This window comes from Chironomus tepperi, unplaced genomic scaffold, assembly GCF_022539635.2.
Source record: "Chironomus tepperi strain 1889 unplaced genomic scaffold, CSIRO-AGI_Ctep_v1 contig_123, whole genome shotgun sequence".
Classification (NCBI taxonomy): domain Eukaryota; kingdom Metazoa; phylum Arthropoda; class Insecta; order Diptera; family Chironomidae; genus Chironomus; species Chironomus tepperi.
The window spans coordinates 2,133,223-2,148,755 of record NW_027226245.1 but is presented as its reverse complement, the minus strand read 5'-3'; the positions used below and the strand labels follow the sequence as shown (position 1 = coordinate 2,148,755).

Genomic DNA, 15,533 nt, shown 5'->3' with positions numbered 1-15,533 from the left:
TGAGAAACGGTAAGGAAGCATGAAGTACGCTGCATTGGAATTCCATTCATCCATTTTCCTATTCATAACAATCATAATGAATGGAATCGGGTGGAAGGAAATCTTATCACTTTTTTTTGTTCGACTTTTTTAAAAGCTCATTAATCTTGTGCACCTAAATAAACAGGTTGGACGTTTTGTGAATAATGGCAAGGAGGAATTTAATTATTTGGTCATTGACTTGTTATGATTCATTAGCAACACTAAGCAAGCAAAGAATCTTTAAAAATTACATTATTTCAAACGACAGTTATTATAACGGTCAATTTAGATTTGAATTCTAATGAATTTTCATAGTAGTTTCCCTGCAAGTAATAATTTTGTAGTTTTAGACCCTTTAGTGTTTGAAATTTAGATAAAATTTAACAAAATTCATCAAATTTGATAATTTCTGCTATAATTGTAGAACAAACAAGAAAGCTAAGTAAGTACTTAATTAATTAATCATTCTTTCATCTTCTTTGCAGTAAACAATTTCAATAGAACTCAGTCCTCGACTGAAAAATGGAATGATCAACAACATCCTCGAATCTTCAATAAAAATCCATCAATATCTCAATTAAACTTTCATTAAATCATATCAAGAGCATCTTAACATTAAATTAAAGTTCATAAGAGTCAAATAAATTAAAAACACATGCTCTAAAATCCATCACGTCTCCATGATTCTGAAGACTATAATAAAACAATATATGTATATCCTTCGAAAAACAAGCAAGATGTTGACACTTTTCTGTTCCAAAATACATTTTTCTATGTCAATTAATTATTCTTAGAAATTCCAATTACTTTTCTGCTCCAAATTTCATGCTTTCATGAAAGTCACATAATTCAGATATTGCTTCGTGACTGTGTTTTTGGATGTAACGTTTCAAGTGGATGGATTGAAGTGGAACAATCAGGCTTGGTTTATTGGACTTTAATGATTTTTAATGGAAATAAAATGTTGTTGGAGCTAATAATGGACGTTTTTTAGGAATGGAATGACAGAATGAGATCCAGTGTGAGTAGCTGGACAAAAGTTATTAACGAACACATCCAGCAGTGCTCAATTAATTGCACTTAAATTGACTAACTGTTTTCTCGACTCAGCAAGCCTTGAAATCTTCAGCAATAATACATCCAGTATCATCAGTTCATCAACCACAGCTTAAATTTTACTTAATTAATTACGCTTCCATGGTTTTAACTGTCAAAACAGCTAGGAGCAAAGAATTGTTGTTTACATATACATTTATGCGAAAATTATGTATGGAAGCATCCTCATATCAACATCCTACCATAAGTTGTTGTGTAAATTAGATGAAAACCTATTTATATTTAATGATTATTATGAAGCCTTAACAACGCAAAATATCAAACAGTAAACATCCAATTACTTACAGCAAACTAATTTTGATGTAATTAGGTTTTTTTCAGGGTTTTTTTGGCATTGTCTTCGGAAGTTGCAGGCCTTTTAGAGAGTTTGATTTAATTTAATTAAGTCTTAAAATTGGTTTTTTAAAGTAATCCCGAGAAGCACAATATTATGTGATTTTGGAGATGGCAACAGAGTGCGAAACCAGGCAAAGAACTTTTGTGAAGCGGTTGTTGATAGCGACAGTTGTATTGGTAATTGAATGAAGTCAACCAGCTATAGATCCAGCTTCAGACGCTAACTAAGAAAATCAATGGATCAGAATCGATCTGTACTAGGACCGAAGTGAGTAAGTTGGTGAACGCACAATTTTTGTGACTTTATCTCATTCTTAGCTCAAATCTACCATAAACTATCCTCACCTTCTCGCGGTGAAAACCGTCGATCCAAGCTAAATAGTAGGGTGGAGTCAAACGAGGCTCTGGTGCATCGACTTAGCAAGCTGCCATCTTTAAATACAAGCTAAGAGAACCAAGGTGAGAATAAGTAAGAAATGGCTCAAAATAAGCCAGGCTGTCAAGGCAACTTCGTGACTTAACCTTAATATAGTGACCTAGCGATGGCCTAGCAAACACGTTGTGCTGTTCGGGCAAGTTGTACTATTAAAGATATTTAACTCAATTTCTTTCTTTTTTCAAAACACAACAATAGTCTTACAAAATTCTCAGTATACAATGAGACACGATCAAATATCTACTTCAGTAGCTTCATTCCAATTCACTTTGTTGTTCTTACGATTTGATTCTCTGTTATTTTAATGAATTCTTCTCTCTTTTGTTATTCATTTTCAAACATTTAATGAAGGTTTATTGTTTCAATTATTCAGAACAAAAAAAAATTTCATTTTCAACTCTTTTCAAATTCCTTATCGTGAATTTTTAAATTGAATTTTAAAGCTGGAACATGAAATTAAATTTCCCGCCAAATTAAATTTTTTGTTTCGACTGCTGAAAAAACTGCTGTTTCATTCCGCTCGTTTTATCTCGTCTACTCATATTTTATAATGTCTATCATACTCATCCTCATAACTCATGCCTTCTTTTATCAGTGAATTTTCTCTTCCGTGAATTTTTTGTTTGCATTAAAAATTAAATTTTGTTGAAAACAAACATGGAAAATTATCAAAAAAGACTGAAAATGTCACGTTAACATTTTCGTTTCTATTTTTATAATGAAATTGTGTTGAAAATTGTTAAAATTTTGGGGTTGTTGATGAGTAATGTTTATTAAAAGTTGGAGTTTTTAAGGTTGTTTCTTGATATCGATAGCTTGACAGTTTTAAAAGTAGATTTGACAAATTAACGGTTTTCTGAAATTTGAATTTTTAACGAACATTTTAAATTTGAATCTTTTTGTTCCACACAAATAAAACTATTTGATTCAACTTAAATATTCCAAAAACTGAATTAATTCTAAAAAGTAAACCCATCCTCAAACTATCCTTATCTCAAAACTAAAATATCCTAAAACTGAACTTATCCCTAAAAACTAAAGTTCCCTGATAACTGAAATTATCTTTCAAAAATAAAAATTCTTTCTAAATTGAACTCATTCTAAAAAACTGAACATATCTCAAAGCTCAATTCATCACAAAACTAAACTTATCCTTAATAACTAACAATTTCTCTCAAATCTGAACTTATATCCAAAACTGAACTTATCGCAATACTAAACTTACCTCAAAAATGATTTTTTTCTTAAACTGAAGATATCCCAAAAACAACAGAAACTGAACTTATCCCAAAAACCAAGTTTATTCCAAAATTGAATTTATCCTTAAAAACAAAAATTCTCTCAAAACTGAACTTATCCTACAAACTGAACTTCTAAATCTGAATAAATTCCAAAAACTGTCATAGAAACTGAACTTATCTCAACAACTGAACGTTTTCCAAAAATAATTTGAGAACTTTAAGAAACAGTTTAAAAGAGTTCCAAACTTCCCATTAGTCCCCAAATTTAGATATCATATTTACATTATCAACCCCCCAACATAAAGTAAACCTTATTGCTGAATTTAAACCCAAAACATTTCAAAATCCATAAAAAATCTTTTATATTTTTTTTTGACTGATGACAACTAATTACAGCGTTTATTTTAGCGCTATGATTAAAAAGCTCATTTTCTACTTTTTCCTATTCATGTAACGAGCTCAAAATTAATGGACTTTTCATATAGCAATTATGCACCGTCATCATCATGTCATGTTATTATTGTACGAATGGATGACTAACGGCATTCGAGGTGATACCATAAATATAGAATGGCCCTCTCATTTCACCTATTATTCATAACATGCTTTATTTGACAAAAGAATATTTTTTGGGTTTGAGGTTAATTTGTTGAGATTGAACATGGTGTTGTGGATGAATAGATTGAATAGTGAGGTTGTTGTGTGGATTTGCGATGCTTATGTCTACAATTTGCGATTATACAGTTTGTAGCAAAAATGCAGCAGTTGTCTAAATGGTTAGAAAGTCGGTCAGACGTCTCTTAGATCCCGGGTTCGATCCCAGGGAAAGTCAATTCCAATTTGAATGCTTTTTCGCTGTTCTAGTCGGTTTAACTCGATTTGTGGTGTGATTCATTGCACAAATTGTGTCTAGGTACATTGCCATTGTTACATCATGGGTTGTGTCTCGTGCAAAATTGGGGAAAGCAAGAACATCCAGAGCACTTGTCGTCTTCATGTCAAATTTTGAGACCAAGTTCGAATCTCATTAAAATATTAGAGTTTTGGCAGCTTTGGGCTAGTAAAGCCATTCACAAATGCAGTTAACCTCAAAATTATTCGCAAAAAACCTGTAAAATTCCAGAAAGTTCAATGAATTCTATAAACAATTCAGTCCATAATCTCAAATTCAATCTCAAAACATAGCTCCATATCCATTCCCAAATGTTCTATATCAAGTAAATTTCGCTACACACCACTTGACGCCACCGGATTTCCAGAACGCGCTACAATTAACTTTAATCTTTTTCCCCAACCGTACCTAACATGAAATACTGTTTAATGTATTCAATAAATTATCCCCGAACATGTACATAAGTGAATAATGAGAGAGTTTATTAAAATTTTTAATTAATTACTTTGAGTTCTTTTATTTAATCCCCCAACCATTTCTCTCCTATTGTTCTTAATATCCATCGTCTGTATGTAATATGCACTGAATTAAGTATTCTGTTAATGATTCTTTTACTACTTTTTTTTCTCATTTCCATTTCAGTTTATTTCAGTCGACATTAAAATGAGGCAAAGGGCCACTTTAATACATGAATAACTTTTTTTTTTATTCTTTTTTAGTGCACTTTTGTGTTTTGAAAATAAATTAGTTTATAGGTTTTTGTTTGTCGGACTGTCCATAAGATAGTTCAAAAATTTCAAATCTTTTTAAACCGTTATTTTGCAGAAAATTCAATTTTCACAAATCGGTTAAAAATTAAAACTGTTAAAATTTCAAAAATTACAAAACTGTCGAACTCAAATTTTTCATAATCGTTAAAAGTTCAAAATTAACAAAACTTTCAAAAATTTTAATTTTTAAAATTCTTCAAAATTTACAAAACTGTTGAAAATTTAAAATGTAGAAAATTGTTGAAAATTTGAATTTTTTAAAAATCTATTGAAAATTTCAAATTTTACAAAACCGTTAAAAATTCAAATTTTGAACATCCGTTAAAATTTTAAGAGATTCCAAAAATTTCAAATCTCTTTTGACCGTTATTTTGCAAAAAAATTAAATTGAAAGTATTTTTTAACAGTCATAATTCAAATTTTTTATGACCGTTATTTTTCAAATTTCATTTGACCGTTATTTTTCAAATTTTATTTGACCGTTAATTATTTTCTCAAACTATCTGAACCAAAGTTCGCTTTCTGTCAGTCAAAACTGACATGCCTACACTAGTTTCTTAACTTTTGCTTTCTTCCATTCGTAAAAATTTCTTTCTCTTTCTTTTCCTTGACATATTGTACATTCTATACAGACTTAATCTGTATTATTCAGCCGTCTATTGTTCTTTAAAACGTTTTATGATTGAGAGAGATTTAGATATGCTGGATTTTATATGGAAATTATGGTTTATGTTGAAATTCAAAGAAAAGAAATTCCATTAATTCGAGAGGGAATAAAGTCTTTGAGGTCGATTTGAGAGAATTCTTCTGAGAAAATAGCTTAAAGATGATATCTTACACAAAAATACCAAAAAAAAGGCCTGCTAAGATCATAAAACTGTCAACAATTTTGATTTTATATTACATAAGTTTGTAAGCTATAATCTATTGAAGAATTGTAAACAAGCTAAGGAAAAGACAATAACAAGGGGAAGACATCAAAGCAATTCGGAAGATAAAGGAACAATCAGATTGATGACTGAAGATTTGGGAATAAATTGAAGGATTTTATGATTATGTTTATTGGTTTAGCCGAGAATTTGGGAATCAGATTTGAATTAGGTCAGATGTTCAGTCATTGAGTCTGGAGAACACATTTTTTCAGTTATTTGACTTTTCCCGCACTTTTTTTGTTTACAAACATTTTGAATGTCAATAATTATTGAAAATTGTATATTTTTACAGCTTCTATGCTAATTAGTTGAGCAAACTTGATATTTAAAAGCTTTGCTCACAGTTTTACTGTGCTTTGCAATCATTAAAACAGCTAAAAAGTATGAAATTAAGCTGTAAATTAAGTTTGAAATCTCGAAGTGAGAAAAAAAAAATGAAATAAATTTCTAAAATTAGATATTTAAAGCTTAATATTTTAAGCATCAGCCAACACAAATGCTTGTCGCACTCAATTCTAATCCATTTCCAACAAATCATCTCCACCCACCATTAAAACAAAAGAAAAAGAAGCCAGAAAAGCATTTATTGATTATTTTCAGCCCTGAATGAGCTTTTCTATTTTAATAACAACTCAAGCATATTCAATTTAGGCACCAATAGACAGATAAAACGATAATTAAGCTTGAATGAAATCCTTTTTGATTCCGGGAAGAAGTTCTACTCGGTTATTGTGGGATGTGATAGATTTTCATATTATCATGTTGTGGTTCTTGATGGATTTGTGGCATTAAAATTCATTTGCAGTTCATTCACAACATGATCTTTAGAATTTATGTATCAATTTGCATCCAACAGTGCCACAGTTGGTAGAAGTCCAGACATACTTACCTTTTTTAAGACTCAACATCCACAATTTAGTCATAAAATGTTGACAGTAAAACATTTCAAGTTGTTCATAGCAGGAAATAAGATTTTAATATTTTATTGTCTATCTTATGAGGATGGGGACATAACTGAGCATATTTTTTCTCATGGGACATAACAAGAAAAGAGACTTCTTGAGAACTTTTCTCATGAGATGGAAAGAAGTTGGAAAGAAGCTTTGTGTCTCCAAGCAATATTTGCTTTGCTGTTTTTGTTTTTTCTCAAAGTAAGCAGCGCTTCCTTTACGGCAGTCGTGGGCAACCTTTCATTTTTGACGGCACACACCGTAGTGGTAAGCCTTGATCGAAATCGCATACAACATGTGCCGTTGTACGGTTCATTTCATTTTGTGACATTCATGGCATGTGCCACGTCACCCAGGTTGCCCACAACAGCTTTATGGGAATGGCAATATGATAACAAAAATTATGTAAGTAAGTAAGTGAAGGGAAAAGGATGAACATCAAAAAAGGAAGCAGTCATTGCTTTTAAAAAAAAACTGTACACATACATTTTTCATGTAAACATGACCTAAATATGCAGATACTAAGCGAGGATACACAGATAATCCAGACATACTCTTTCCTGTCGTTTTTTTTTTGTTTTTTTTGTAAATTTTAAGAAGACAAATGCTGGCGATGAATCATTTTGGGAGTCGGCTGAGTAGGTCATGATGTAAAGATATGTATGCTTAGATGTAAGCTGATGTGGGATATTAGGTATTAAAAAACTGTTGAAAATTCAAATTTTACAAAATCGTTGAAAATTCAAAATTTGAACAAAACTGTCGAGAATTCAAATTTTACAAAACTGTTACAACTTAAAAAAATTGATCAAAATTGTAGAAAAATTCAAATTTTCCAAAACTAACAAAAATTCAAAATTAAGAAAACCGTTAAAAATTTAAAATTTTCAAAAATGTTAAAAATTCAAAATTTTACCAAAATGGTTGAAAATTCAAATTTTGCAAAATCGATAAAAATTGAAAATTTTACTAAGATTGTCTAAAAATTTAAATTTTACAAAACCGTTAGAAATCCAAAATTTGAATAAAATTGTCGAAAATTCAAATTTTACAAAACTAAGTTAGAAGTTCAAAATTTGCTGAAAATTGTCGAAAATTTTAATTTTTACAATTTTTTTTCAAAATTTGACAAAAATCGTGGAAAACTTAAAATTTTCAAAACCGTTAGGAATTCAAATTTTACAAAACCGTTTAAAATACATATTTGACAAAATAGTTGGAAATTCAAATTTTTAACCTATGCGTCGTAACCAACATCCATCCAACCTTAAAAAAACTTCCATACTACTTTCATATTTCCGTAATGTTTATTATTGTTAAATATTTTTTTTATAAATATTTAGTAACATTGAGAGACTTTAAGGATTACATAATAATATTAAAGTGAACATTTTTTCCGACTTTTCGACCCTGAATTCATCTTCCATTCCAACATAGAAGAAGAAAACAAGAAAAAAGCTCATTTAAAATTCCATCTCAATTCTCCTTCGTTGCTATATTCTTTCGAGCATCCGCATTGAGTACAGCTGATATCCATTCCAAGTAGCTTCCAACTTTAATATAAATTCCCGGATATTCAGTTGGATCAGCAATGTCCTGTAAAGATAAAGCACCGGATATTTGACCATAGCATAACAATATAAAGAAAAAAAAGTCTTACTTCCTCATCTGTCTCAGCATAACTTCTTAATCCAACCACAAACAATCGTCCATTGTGTATCGTAAATAAAGCAGTTGCTAAGTCACCAGCACAATCATCTCCTGTTTCATCCCACACACAAAATTCATATGGCGATATTGTAATGCGCTTTCGTGCAAAGAATTTTCGGCAATCAAATGTCGTGAGTGGTGCCTGAAGATGATAAAAAATGCAAAAAGTGAGCATGAAAAGTGAGTAAGAATTTACCATTCGTAGGTGGATGAAAAACAGCGATTTTCTGACACGAATGAATGAAATGTGTAAGGAAAAATGTGTGTGAGCGGCTGCTGAGGTTGATGTAGGCGGCACGAGATCATGAGGGAAAGGAATCTATTTCAAAGCGATTTCATTGAAGGAAATTGCTAAAAGGTATTCGAATGAAAAAACAAAATGACTTTTCCTGGAATCTTTTAGGGAAAATTGTGATGGGTTCTGTAGAATAATGAGGATATTCTCAGACGGCATGAGTCTTGACTCCAATAAGAAGGCGAAAAGTTTAGATTTTAAATGAATTAGTCTTAATTGTGTAATGTGCAATGATGGAAATCTTGAAAAGCTTTAACATCAATAAAAGACATTCTAAATTATTATTGGAACCGCTTTGTTGATTTACTCGGATATTTTCTTTTAGATTGTAACATTTGAGTAAGTAATTTTAGGAAATTCGGCTAGATAAGTATTTTAGTTTCAAATTTGCTTACTTTTAATGATTAGTTCAAACGCAAGGACTTTTTGAACAAGCATTACTGACAAAATGTTTTGGAAAATTGCCAATTTGAGTTTGCAATTTTACAAAACAGTGAAAATTCAAAGTTTTAAAAAAGCGCAAAAATTCAAATTTTACAAATCCGTTAAAGCTCAAAGTTTACAAAGCCGTTAAAATTCAAATTTTACAAAACCGATAAATTTAAATTCTACAAAACCGTTAGAATTCAAAGTTTTAAAAAAGCGCAAAAATTCAAATTTTACAAATCCGTTAAAGCTCAAAGTTTACAAAGCCGTTAAAATTCAAATCTTACAAATCTGGTAAAATTCAAATTTGAAAAATTCGGTAAAATTCAAATTCTCCAGAGTCTTTAAAATCAGTTTTGCCGGTATTGTGATTTCGGGGTGTAGAAGAATCGGGTGTATAGAGCTATAAAGCCACAAAAAGGCAAATCTACAAAAGCAAGCAGAAAAGAGAGATAACCTTCTTTTAAGTCAGAGCGTAGGTTCAATTCCCATTGCTTACGCCCTTAAATATATCCATAATGTACCCATGGGTCCGAGTATTCTTACCAGTACTTGTTTTCTAAGTATAGAAGTATTAAAAATTCTCCAACATCACAAGCTTATGTTGCCGCAATCCTCAACCCCATCAAGTCACAATATTTGTGTCTACCACACATCAATACATCCTCAGAAATTGTTACAAATAGCCAAAACAAACAAGCATGTATATAATATCTTTCCACATCGTTGCCCTTAAATTATACCAACGTTCCTTCCTTTTGTGACAATTTTTAACCAAAAAAAGCCTTTTGAATAAATTTCAAATTGCCCCGAGAGAGAATCCCACAAAAAGCAACAAAATATTCCAAAAAGACAAAATATTTGTGACTCTTAAATCCGCTACAAGAAGGACACACATGCACATATCAAGTCTTACCGCAAATTCCATTGTAACATCTGCCGGTGCCTTACTCTGCTCCGATCGTTTACATAAATGTGTCTGTAGTTCCTTAAAGTTATAATTGTCAGATTGTGGCAAGCATGCAGGACGTATAACATCAGTATAATTTACAGATTCCTTAAGCTTTATCAATGCTATATCACGTTTCTTATGAAAATATATCTCTTCCACATCAATCTCAACCGAATAACTTTTATCACGATTTGCATATTTATTCCATGTTATAAAGTCACCAAGTCGTACAGATGATACTGTCCAGAAGCTTTCACTATGATAGACAGACGAGACAGTTGTAAGGACAAAATTTTCCGAAATTAAGACACCCTTGCTTAATGTTCGTCGACTATTTTGTGTATCATATGGATTTGTATGTACAAGAAGTGCTATAAATGGCACATCATCACCTATCCTCTCGCCACAATTGCGTACACGAAGGGATTTCTTTGTCACTGTCTCAACAACTTGAACTACTGGTGGTGGTGGTGGTGGTGATGGAGCATCTGTTGGTGATGACTCAACTGGACTCTCGGATGCCTCATTTGTCTCACCACTCAATGTCTCAATTATGATGTTTACATCTTCATCATTTGTCACCACAATATCTGCTACAACATCTATTGATGGACTTGATGTTGTTCCTGTTGTACTTGCACGTGTAAATCTTCGCTTTCTTGTTGATAATGTTTCCGTCTCTATGTTTATGTTGTTGTTATTACCGGAAAGAAATGAAATGAAATTTTTTTTGATCAAAGAAGGCAACGAAAAAAATTTTGATAAAGAAAGATAATTTGATTTTTTTGGAGCATATTAGTCATACCGTGTGACTTTATCAAATGATAAGGAGTTGGATTTGCTGACAATTTGTCTGCTGGAGGTTTTACTTATCTAAAGTCATCCAGAGCTACTTTGGATCTTTATCAAGTCAACATTATGTAAGTTTTCTTAGTCCGAGTGGACAGTTTTTTGCTGAGTTGTGGCATATGTTGTTCTTAGAATCCTAACTCTAACAGACTATAACATACTTAGCGTGCTCATGTGTATGCTTTGTCAATATGATTCAACATGCTTAATTTTGTGAGTATACTCATGAGCATGCTCCTTGTCTGTTCGGAAAGTTGGCTAAGTAAATGATTTAATGTTATTGTAGGGCACTACGCTATCTGAAGCATGTTTTTGCATGTTACGGAAACTTGAGAAGTCAAATAAAGCCTGTCTGTTGGAACAAGTTATAAACTAGTAGCCGGCAGTTATTATCCCTAAGTTACATACAATTTTGGCTCAGAATCTATTAGAAATTGGAGATCTGAGATGAATCTATAGTATGTCTGTCTACAGATACGAACTGGACATTGCAAAGAAAGACTCGACTCTGTCTATGATGATACATGACTCAGATTTCCAATGATTTTAGCTGTTTTATAGATTTTAAGCATGTTCATGAAAATTGGCAAGTGAAAGCCAGCAATAGGACCAGTTTCTGGCGGCATCTGAAGGATGTCGCGGATTACAATTGCTCTGCACTGACAGCAAAGTAAGTAATTAAGCATATTAGTCGAAAATAACATTCCAACGATGCAAAAGTACTGAGAATCAGAAGCTGTCAGAAGTTATGTAGACAGATCCAGCTTTCGACGAAATGTAAATGGAGCAATGACCTCTCGTGTGTCTTCGTCAACGAAGTAACTAAGTAGGCATAATAGCCAATATGACTACAAAACAATGATCATAATATTGTTCACAAACTTATTGACAAATGTTTTTTTCTCACTGTGATTTAAAACAAGCCCAAATGAGCCGAAACTGATAAAAAAGAATATTTTTTATCGTCCGTAAATGCAGTAACTTAGTGACAAACTTGATATCAATTATTTGTGTCATAATTTAACGTAATTTTCATCAATAATGACACTAATATTCCTTTCTGCGGCACTTTTCTTCTTGAAAGAGGCTTTTGATATTTAGAGACAATTTAGCACTAGGTATTGACAATTAGCAAAGGACAGCCGGCGAAAGAGATAGTTTTAGAGGTTAACTTAGAGAGACCATGGATCACAAATGATCTGTAAGGCCAGCGATGTAAGAAAGTAAGTGACACTACCCGGTAGTGACACTACGTAGCAAAATGATATTGTGACTCTAAACACATCCACAGATGCTCAATAATACACACAAAAACACTGATAATTTCTAATTTTAAATTTAATTCTTCACAAGGCCATTCAGCCCCAAAATTGCGCTTTTATCAAAATTCATTTCAAGCAATTCCAATTCCTTATCTATTTTTTTTCTGTCTTCTTCTCTTTCCCAACTTCATTCTGTCACATCCAATAGAACTAAATATCTTATGATTACAATAATCATATCCATTTCTAGTCAATTCTAGTCAATTTCATTCTGTGTACATACCACAAAGAACGTTAACAACAGATAGGAATAAGATTAAGAACAGAAAAGACTTTCTAGTTAACATTTTAGCTACACTTTTTACATTGAAAGTCGACTGAATACTAAGGCAGGCATAGAAAAAAAATACATTTTCGATTATTAAGTAATCTTCTCATACATTTTCAGTGTACGGAATCATTGATAACATTAGTTTTTTTGGATATGATAAGATAACATGTTCGCACACATGAACAAGAAGTTATTTCCATTAGATGACAATATGAGAAAAATATTTTTACTGAATTCCTCATATCTTTATTGGAACTCCACGAAATAACATATGTTAGTCAGTTGATTATGCGATAAATGCAATATAGCATATGTCTAATCTATAGCGGTTGTTGTGTTTTTTGTTGTGAATTTATTTCAAGTCATTGATTTAATTTGGACGTTGAGCTTTTAGATAATGTTGATGACCAAGTGACACGATAATGTCTTTTGATAACATATGGATGTTCAAGTTGGAATGATTGCTGATAGTGCCCATAAGTTAAATGAATGGAAACCATTTATAACGTCTTTAAGTATCATCTAACATACTTATCAACTTTGCTGGCTTTACTGATCAATTATGATCTATGGCTTCTCTCAGATTGCACTTTAAGCGGGCTCTTTCGCTAACAATTGACCTGGAGGTCCAGGTAGACTGAGAGAGTTTTCACGGACTTCCTTGTAGTCTTAGTTTTGTTCCTGGTCTCGGTTCCAATCAGAGTTACAAAACAGGCGCCTGTGACAGGCAAAAACCGTACAAATTCTTGATAATTTGTATAGTTTTTCTCACTAATATAGAATTTGTCCGGTTTTTGCTTGTCACTGTTGCCTGATTTGCAACTCTGGTTCGAATCTCAAAATTTGACAAAAATGTAACCTTGGAAAACCTTTGTGGTTTTCGTCAGTTTTTTATAGATTTTCTAGGGAAATTTCCCCTATCATCCTTTAGGTAAGGTAGTAGATGAGAATCAAAAGCCCCATTCTTGGACATCCAAACTTCTTCAGCCCAGCTTCAACTTTAATTATAAGTACAATTTTTAAAAACCTTAAACTGCTAAAGACTGCATGCTCTTCACATATTCTATTTAATTTTTGAATATTACATTTCAAAAAAGGTTCTTTGAGCATGTTTCAAATGAATCTGTAAACATCCCACAGCCTACAGCCTTCAGATTCAGAAAAATTTTCCAAATGTGTTTTTATATCCATAAATGAAGGCAGAAAAGCTACATATTAATTTGTTAAGATGAATTTTTCCATAAAAATCAAATCCATTTTGTCATGTAAATCATTCAATATTACTTCCACTTGGAGAAAGCATATACGATGAATATGTTTTGTGTCGATATGCTCATAAGTATTAATCATATGGGGATAACCACATAAAATAATCATTAGGCTTGGCTTCATTTTTTATCCTTCTAAGAAGATTTTTCAAGATAAGAGAGTAAGGATAGGATTAATGCAGTGTAGTCCAAACTGTGTGTCGTGACACTAGTGACTTGTACTAAAGTAAAGTTGGCTCGGAGTTATTTTGGTCGATTGGAATCGATTTAATTCACTTTTGGATTCGAACCATAGCTGTTCACAAGAAGTTCAATCAATTTGACAACTAAGCCATTGAGGCTTATAATCTTATGATGCTGTGATGAATAAAATGAATTGATAAGCTACTAACAGGAACCATGCTCAGATGTGGAGCCAAACTTTCTACAAAAGGCCTTCCATCTGACTTTGTTCTTGGCATTATCACAAAGTTTGTATCAATTTTCCGTCTTACACCAGGTTGCTTTTGGAGCTTCAGGACGTCCTTTCCTTGTGGATTCCATCGTTGGGCGGCAAGCTAAACTTGTGTTTCTTCCCCCACATTGCCACTTTCTGCTGTCCTGTCCAGCCGTACTTTCGCATGAGAATATCGCCATCCATCGCCATTACTAAATAGATCAAAACAGCTGATTTTGTAAAGAAATTTTCCGATCAAAACTCGTCCATTTTTGTTTGTCTTCCTCACCAAACCCATTCCATAAAACCAATAACTTTATCATCATGGTCAACAAACATTTATTTTCATCCTTGAAAAATCATCATTTTTATTCAGAATTCCGGAAAAAATAAATGAAAAATTGGAAGGGAATGGAACAAAATAATGGCAATTTCAATGAAATTTGTGGAGCGTAACAAAAGAAATTGTTCTTTTTTTTGGGTTATTTGCTTCTTCCTCTTTCTTCACAGCTCAAAGTTCATTGATGCTTTATTCCTTTCTGTTCCTTATTTTTTTTCTTATGCTTCATAATTTCTGTTTATTTGCACAAAAATGCGGAAGTAATTTTCACCCACAATAAATCTCAACTAAAGCTCTCTTTTTTTTGTGTGATTTCTTTTATTCTATAGCTATCATCATGACAATGCGGATTTCATTCATTTTACAGGCTCCTATTTAGAGTGACTGTTTATTTATTATTATTTTACTTCTTTTTTTTATATAAAAATTCCTGAATTTATTGTAAGAAAAGAAGAATTTATGTGGAAATTTTTGTGGATGAATGAGGATGAAGAATGTCAAGCTTATCATAAGTAATAGGGGAACTGCCAGATTGGTTGTATTGAAGTGTTATGGTGGCATAGTGCTATAGAGCTTCAGTTTCTAATTACTGCAACTTTGATACAACGATCTTAGGTTCGAAACTCAACAATTTTTCACAATAGTTTGTCAAATCAAGGCTCAACAAATGCAGACAAGTATGAGCATACTTGAATCCTAGTCAAATCATACGTAAGTGATGAAAATGAAGCCTACAACCTTCATTCGTAGGCTTGAAGGCTGTAACGCCATCTAATACGAAGCTCCAGATTCCACTTTAGATCTAAGAATTAGCAGGAGCTACTGGAAAAGTCTAATTTACTTATTTTGATGGCTAAGATCAGTTGATATCCAGATTGAGCTGGCTTTGTTTCCGCATGACAATTCCGAGTGTAATACTATCGCTTATGACAACCTCCTTTAATTACTGCTCTTTATTGACAATGCCTAT

At 32.1% G+C, this 15,533-nt stretch overlaps 1 protein-coding gene across 1 annotated transcript; it reads right to left on the bottom strand.

Annotated features, from left to right (window-relative positions):
* Positions 1 to 7,979: 7,979 nt before the first annotated feature.
* LOC139087512 (melanization protease 1-like) lies at positions 7,980 to 12,589 on the bottom strand. Its single transcript, XM_070636344.1, has 4 exons — positions 12,472 to 12,589; positions 10,042 to 10,757; positions 8,355 to 8,546; positions 7,980 to 8,290 (listed from the first exon to the last, which is right to left on the bottom strand). Exons 1-4 carry the CDS (start codon positions 12,533 to 12,535, stop codon positions 8,171 to 8,173), a joined length of 1,092 nt encoding a protein of 363 aa, XP_070492445.1. The 5' UTR covers positions 12,536 to 12,589; the 3' UTR covers positions 7,980 to 8,170.
* Between the last annotated feature and the right edge of the window lie 2,944 nt (positions 12,590 to 15,533).